This window comes from Poecile atricapillus, chromosome Z (assembly GCF_030490865.1).
Source record: "Poecile atricapillus isolate bPoeAtr1 chromosome Z, bPoeAtr1.hap1, whole genome shotgun sequence".
Classification (NCBI taxonomy): domain Eukaryota; kingdom Metazoa; phylum Chordata; class Aves; order Passeriformes; family Paridae; genus Poecile; species Poecile atricapillus.
The window spans coordinates 69,873,764-69,881,280 of record NC_081289.1 but is presented as its reverse complement, the minus strand read 5'-3'; the positions used below and the strand labels follow the sequence as shown (position 1 = coordinate 69,881,280).

The following is a 7,517-nucleotide window of genomic DNA, read 5'->3' as shown; positions in this document are numbered from 1 at the left end:
GCCACAAGAGAATTTACCTTCAGTAGCTGAAATACTGCTCTGGGGCAGCTCTGGAGGTGCTCACCCCATGTCAGAGAGGCCACCCCTAATAAGCTCATACCCTGACTTTTAGATGCCCCAGCAAAGCAGCACATGAGTACAGCTTTAGCAACGCTAAACAAATCTTGTTTTTCAAGACATACTTACAAGACTTCTTGTTGTTTTACATATGTTTTTACGAGATACGCTTTTTGATACATGTGTTGTTTCACTGCATCCATGTGCAATCCGGCACCTAAGTGCAACTCCAGGATCCCAGACACAATGAAACAGGTGGTAAACACAACATGCTGTTTCCAGCTCTATTTAGCAGAGCACTGCTCATTTCAGTATTACCCCAGAGACCTCCTTAAGAGTAAGCACTGCCTCTCACAGGTTTCATGCTGTATGGCAAAAAGTGAGCAGTTGGCTCCTGTCCCAAAAAAAGTATAGGAGCAGCAATTTGGAAATGGTTAAAGACACAGCAGCATTTTCTTTTAAATACAAAGTTTCAGTCCTGTCCCTTTCAGTCTGGAAATTCATACAAGAGTACAGCTTGGTGAGGATCAGGGAAATAAATGAGAATTAAAAAAAAATCAAATGGAATAGGGAGCAATGCCCTGTTCCAAGAATGTCATTGTTCATGCAAGTAGGAACCTAGGGTCCATAAAAACATCAAGCAGAAACTGAAGCTGGCAGAAGAGGATAATGCCTTACTAAGTGCTACAGTGTCTTACAAAATTCCCAAGGGTGCATAATGACACTACACTGGAAAAGCAAAAGAAACCAGTTTCTCAGATGAAATCTTCAGATTCCAGTAGTCACAGATGTGCTAGAACACAGACCTTGCACGTATGTAAGAGGTTTTGAACGGCAGCCATACAAAGGAGATCCGACACCTACTAAGCGTACCCTGGCGTTATCGGACGGGACAATAACATTTCAGGCCCTCAGCACACACCAGCTTCAGTGCTGACCTTGGGTCTCTCATCCAGAACTCACAGGCAGAGCAACAGAGGTAAAAAAATGCCTGGTTTAATTGTAAAAGTTTTCACATGGAAAAAACTTTAGATAAAGGGTGACTCATAACTTTAATTTAGCTTTAAATACTTGCTATTTGCAAACCAAACAAGACATTCCTTACTCCCTGTGTTACCTATAAAGCAAATCAACAAAGATAGCTTTCAGTTGAACAAAGCATGCCTAGGCGATAAGGGGTGAGAAGTATTTTCTGCATCGTTATATTACTCATAAAAACTGAGGGAGAAATGGCACCGGTCTCCACAAAAACACCACATTGAAATGTGAGCTTTAGTAGCATTCCAAAGGCATACTCGGACATAAAAATTTGATACTGCCATTTTTGTTTTAACTACCACAAAGATACTAAAGCCCCTTGCCTGTTATTTTTTTCCCTCAACTTTAGTGGGCACCGCATACACCCAAATTCCCAGCTGACAGACACTTCAAATCAGCTGAAGAGGAATTGCTTCTTCCCTTTCAATGAAGAGTAGTGAGAAAAACAGGTCCTACTCAGCCAGTGCTAATGTGGAAATCATCTGTTTGCTACACATTCTGTAAGCAGCTGGAACAATGAGGTCCCAAAGGAGAAGCACCACGAGGCTGGCGATGACCCGGGGCAGGCTGGCCGCCCCCAGAGCTGCGGCGCGGCACGCGCCGCTGGAGGGGCGCCGGGGACCTCGCAGCAACACATCCTCAGCCCCTGCATGGTCAGCCTTCCCCGGCTACATCTGCATCCCTGCAGGAATCCTGGCTCTTCGCTGAGTGACTGGATTCCCAGGTCAGAGCAGGTTTCAAAAGAAAACTCCGTGCGGGTGATGGTTACGCGGGGTTTTGTGTATGAGCCCTTTATTCTCTGAGCCAGGTTTAATTTTTGCTCGACATTACTCTGGGCTTTCCTTTGCTCACTCTAAAGTGGTTGCACTGGCTTGCCTAAGAAATCCAAGGCAATGATGATGGGAATCTTCCATTGCTGAAAAGACTGCTACAATCAAAAATAAAAAATTTCTAGGGTTTGTTATCATCAGACGCACAAGGTCTTATGACCTCAATAGAAGTATGTCCTCTAAAAAATAACTTGAGTTACTTTAAAAATGATAAATTACAGTTCCACCCACACAGGTGAGATAAGTGGTAACTCGACATCCAGAGCAAGAACTTTCCATACAGCTTTTTCCCTGAAAAGAGATGTTACACCAGCACTGCACTTACACAATCCTCTCTTTCGGAGTATTGAGACTACAAGTGTTTGCCACCACCCCCCTCCTTGCCTTGGTAAACTCGACCACCAACAAATACCTAACAAACTTTCTTTGGCCATCTCCATTCACAGGAAAAAAAACTAGAGCAACCATTCAGATAAAATATTATAGGTTTATTTAAAACTTATTTTCACCTTGAATATGCAAAATACAAATTCCAACAAAATGTTCATTATTACTTCGTAGTTTACAAATATACAAAATAGAAGTTTGCTTAAATTTATATTACATATTTATTATGTAAAGAACTATATAGAAAACATTTGTTCTGCTTAAGGCATATTTGGGAATAAACCATTGTACAAACTATTGCACATCGAAACCACAGTGCATTACAGACTGTCTGCATAAAGTCATTTTCTTAATAAAAAAGATAAACCAGGGTTATTCACCTGATTTAGGTCATAATTGGCAATCGGAAGATAAAAAATAGTTCCTTGTCAGATATGCAGCAGTTTGAGAACTTTGGCCTCCTGGTTTTGGTACCTCTAGAACCAACAGTCACTAAGCACCATGAAATAGGCTTTTAAAATATAATTCTGTACCTGAATTTTTCCTCCTCTTCTAACATTGTAATGGCTTTTAGAAGGAAAAAAAAAAAAAAAAAAAAGAAAGTACAAGATGACATGTACATCTAATATTGCATTGAAAGGAAATTAAGGGAATGTCATTTCCCTGTGTAATATCCCCACCCTCCGAACTACATACAGTCTGTTTAACCCTGATATCCGTGACTTCCAGTCACTCCTTGGCATTCTGTAGTCCAGAAATAATTCAAGTTGGATTTACAAATGGAATGATAGAAGATCCAGTCATTGACCCCAATGTCTTTGGTTCTCTTAAGTGTTTAACTATAAAAAAAAAAAAAAAAGAAAGTTGCAATGTCCATATGCAGTTATCCCTCTTTTCCACTCTTTGGAAGACTTCACCTCGATTATCTGTAGTGCTTAAAATGAGTTCTCCCCGTCTTGTGGAAGACAGTCCTTGTGCTGTAAATACTGAATCTCTGTGGCAGTTGGGGGAAAGATCCACAGCTTTCCCAAATCAGAAATGCCTCTTCATGTGTAAGGCGAGGTGGTCCGACCTGGAGAACGCTCTGTCGCAGCGCTGGCACTGGAAAGGGCGGTGGCCTGTGTGTTTTCTGTAGTGACGAGTGAGTTCATCGGATCGGGCAAACTTCCACCCGCAGCCTTCCCAGTCACAGTGATAAGGCTTCTCACCTGTAGAAAAACACAGACAGTGAAACAAACCCGTTAGGATTTTTGTTTTTTTGTTTTTTTGGTTTTTTTTATGGCTACCACTTGCAGCACCTTCTTTCAAGCAGTTGTCCTACATAAAAGAAAGGGTGGTCAAACTTCATGAAGCAGTTACAAACAACAAAGAGTAAAAGAACAAGGCTTTTTAAGATGTACAGATGCAAAAGATGTGCTATGAAATGCTGGTGTCACTTAAATCTTCACTAAAATGCTTGTTTTCACTGCCTTGCACATAAGACTTCAGAGCACCTGAGCGTGTATTTTTGCCGGTGCTGTTACACAATCAAATAGCAACCAGAAATAGCTCAGCAGACAATGTATTTAGATAATTGTAGGTCTCAAGAATTTGAAAACAGCTGGAAACTGTTTTCATTAGCTCAGCCTGATTAAGGACTCAGTCTTACTAGTGCCTTCATTATACAAAAACCACTGTTGATGGCAAGATGAGCTTCCCCAACAATTACAAACTCCCTGTCCTACACATCCTGGGGATGGTGCTGACTGGCTTGGGGCAGATGTTCACTGATCACTTTCCTGTTTTTTTTCCTCCCTGCTGTTTACCTGAAGATGTAGCCTAACTACTGCAGAGCCAGGATATTTTCCCTTTCCCATCTCCTCTTCAGGAGAAAGTTTTGGATCAGGTTCACAACCCAGGGATTCAAATTATGCAAATTCCCAGGTAATTTAGTCACTGTTACGGAATGCCCAGGCTGGCGAAACCCGTGTGCTGTACTTGCTTTCACAAGCTCAGTTACTGCAACTCTGCACTCAGCTGCAAGGTTGAAGTTTGAGACTGGGCTCAGATACACACTTTGGGCAGATTTTATCCCTATTCTAGCAGTGGACAATCGACAGTTAAACTCTGCTGGTGCAGGGGGAGATGTCCGACAGGCAGGCAAGGCACCCCACTGGAGCTGCCAGTTCATCTGAAAGCCCAGTCTCTTCAGGGAATCTATTTTGCTGTCCCCAAAAAGGGAGCAACAGCTTGCAGAGGTGCACAAGATTTTGTCCTACAGCCAGCCAAGAGAAGGGTGTGTGTTCGAAGCACTTAACCACCAGCAAAGAAAGCAGTTATCTTCGATAGAGGTCTGTTACCTTCTCAGAAGTGGGCAAACACAATCCAGAACAACAAATCCCAGTTGGCTTCAAACTACCTGGTAATTAGCTAGCCACATAGCAAGAGAGAAGTAACAAACTCTGACTTGGCAAGAAACCCACCCGCTCCCACATCTGAGTCACTCTGAACCATTAAGCAAAACGTCAAGCCAATAAGCAAAGACTGTAAAGGACTTCACGTAGCCAAGGGGGGAGGAAAAAAAAAAGCCCAGAAACCCATCATGGAAAGGTCTTGTTGCTTTTAACCCTCCTCCTGTGCTCACACCCTTCCACTGTCTGAGGAGTTCACCCCGTGCCCCTGAGTCCCCCGACCCCGGCACTGGGACTAACCTGTGTGGGTTCTCAGATGCGCCTTGAGATGAGAGCTTTTGGTGTAGGTTTTGCCGCATCCCGCATAGTCACAGGTGTGTGTGGCCGTCCTTTTCCTAGGCCATGACCGGCGTCCCCTCTTGGGCTTGGTCTCCTCGGGCAGGCAGCTCCCCGGCGGCATCAGCTCTAGGGGCGGACAGGGAGGAGTGAGCACGGCCAGCGCCCAAGCGGGGACATCCGCTGCCCCAGCACGGCGGGGACTCACCTTGGTACTGCAGCGCGCCGGGAGAGAGCTGCTCGGGCAGGAAGGTGGGGTAGCCCGGAGCCGGGGGGTAGCCCGGGGGCAGCGGCGGGTGGCCCAGCCCCGGCGTGGCAGGGAGACAGTCTCTGCCGCCCAGCATCTCCTCGGGCCCCAGCGAAGGCGTACTCCGGGCGGGCAGCGGGCGGCTGCCCAGGGCGAAGTCATGCTGGGGAGCTCCTCGGGGGCTGCTCCCGTGCGGCGGCGGCGGGGCCAGGGTGCAGGGCGGCGCGCCCTCCTGCTTGATTTTGGGGCACATCCTTGGCAGGGAGGTGTAGGGCGCGCCGGGGCCGTCGGCGCCGGGCGGCGGGGCGGCGGGGCCGCTCTTGGGGCTAAGCCCTGGGTGGCTGTAGTCGCCCACCGCCTTCACCACGAACTTGCCCTGCAGGCTGCCCAGGGGCGGCAGCGCGGCCGGCGCTGGCAGGTACACCGCGTCCAGGTCTGGCCGCATCAGCTCGGCCACGAAACCTCCCGAGGGGGACACGTCGGTGATGTCGGCCAGGTTGAAGGGCGCGGCGGAGCCGGCGGCGGGCGCCCCGTCGCAGCTGCCGCCGCCGCCGTAGAGGAGACCGGCGGGCTCGGGCCGGGGCAGCGGGTAGGCGAAGGGCCCGGCGGGGCAGGGGCTGGCGGTGGGGGCCGGGGTGGCGGCGGGGGCCACCACCACGGCGGCGGCGGCGGGCTCCTGGTGCATCAGCGAGTTGGAGAGTATGAAGTCGAAATCCAGCAGCTCATTGAACTCCTCGGCGTCACGGCGGGCCCCTAGAGCCGCGGCGCCTTCCAGCTCCGACGGCGGCGTCTCCACCGGCCGCGCCGACAGCGCCGGCGGCGGCCGCTTCAGCTGCGACAGCTCCTCCCGCCAGCGCTGCGGGGACATTGGCACGGCTCAGCCCCGGCCGCACGGCGCCGCGCCCGCCCCGATGGCCCCCGCCCCGCCCGGCCCCGTCCCGTCCGGCCCCGTCCGTGCCGCGGCGCCGCGGCGCCGATACTCACGTTGCCGGGGCCCGCGGGCCGCGCCGCCTTCTCGCGGCCCGCGGCGCCCGCCGCGAAGGTGGCGATGGAGGGAAGGAGCGTGCCGCTGAGCGCCATCTCGCACTCGCCGGGGGGCTGCCTGCGGTGGGAAGACACAGCGGGGTCAGCCGGCGGCCGTGCAGGGAGGGCACGCAGGGAGGGAAGGCGGCAGCCGCCCCCCGGCACCCACCGCATCCGTGCCGGGGCGTCCCGCCGAGCCGCCGCCGCCGCCGTGGTCCCGAGCGCCGCCGCGGAGCAGAGGGAGGGGAGGCGGCACGGACGCGCCGTCCAGCCGCTCGGAGCCGGGGCAGCGCCGCCGCCGGGGCGGTGCCGCGGGAGAGCCCTGCTGCTGCTGCTGCTGCTGCTTCTTCTGCTGCCTCTGCTGCTTCTTCTTCTTGTTCGGCGCTGCGCGGAGCGGGGCGCGGGGCGCTAGCGGCGCCGCGGGGATGAGGAGGAGGAGGAGGAGGCGGCGGCCGCCGCCCGGCAACGCGGCTCCGGCACCGGCAGGGCGGCGGCGCGAGGCGTTTCCCGAGGAGCCGCGGCCATGTGGGGAGCCGGGCAGGACGGACGGGGCGCGGTGGTGCCAGTGGGGAAAGGAGGGATGGATGGAAGGAGGGATGCGCCGGGCGCGCTCCTCCGCCGCCGCCGCCGCCGCGCCCCGCTCGGCACTGCGCGCTCCTGTCGCCGCCGCTCCCTCTTATCACCTCACTTGGCGGGCGCGCCGCCCCCGCCGCCATGGCGACGGCGACAACAAACGGACATGTGGGGAAAACGGGGGGGGGAACGGGGCGGGACGGGCCCGGGGAGAGCGCAGAAAGAGCGGGGGCTCCGCCCCGTGAGGCGGACGCGGGCGGTGACGCGGGGGGCGGGACACGGGGACACACGCGCCGGGGATGCCCGCACGCCGCGGGGGCTCCCGCACCGGCGGCGGGCTGGGAACTCCCGCCGGGAATGGTCGGACCCGCGTGGAAGGGAAGGAGGTGGAACGGAGCGTCCCGATCGGCCGGCGGGGCCGCTCTGCCTCGCCTCCTTCCCCCTGGCTTTGCATTTCCTTGCTGCTTTTCGTTCTCTTTAGTTTGTTTTTTTTCTTTAACTTTTTCTTTAAACTTTTTTGTTTTCCTTGTATATTCCCTACTTTTTCCTTTTCCCTTTTTCTTTTTCATTTTTCTTTATTTTATTTTTTTTTCCTCTTTTTGTTCATTTTCCGAGCCGCCCCGACGGCGCGGTCCC

At 52.8% G+C, this 7,517-nt stretch overlaps 1 protein-coding gene across 1 annotated transcript; it reads right to left on the bottom strand.

The window, feature by feature from the left end:
* Positions 1–2,392: 2,392 nt before the first annotated feature.
* Positions 2,393–6,610, bottom strand: KLF4 (KLF transcription factor 4). The gene is made up of 5 exons (XM_058827572.1): positions 6,478–6,610; positions 6,270–6,387; positions 5,247–6,141; positions 5,003–5,167; positions 2,393–3,520 (listed from the first exon to the last, which is right to left on the bottom strand). Exons 1-5 carry the CDS (start codon positions 6,480–6,482, stop codon positions 3,345–3,347), a joined length of 1,359 nt encoding a protein of 452 aa, XP_058683555.1. The 5' UTR covers positions 6,483–6,610; the 3' UTR covers positions 2,393–3,344.
* Between the last annotated feature and the right edge of the window lie 907 nt (positions 6,611–7,517).

What these genes read in the sequence shown, in the direction of transcription:
- KLF4 (XM_058827572.1), bottom strand. An exon ending in CGGCGCGCTGCAGTACCAAG is followed by an intron (nt 5,168 to 5,246) that starts GTGAGTCCCCGC and finishes GTCCGCCCCTAG; the next exon opens with AGCTGATGCCGCCGGGGAGC. An exon ending in GCATCTGAGAACCCACACAG is followed by an intron (nt 3,521 to 5,002) that starts GTTAGTCCCAGT and finishes GTTTTTCTACAG; the next exon opens with GTGAGAAGCCTTATCACTGT.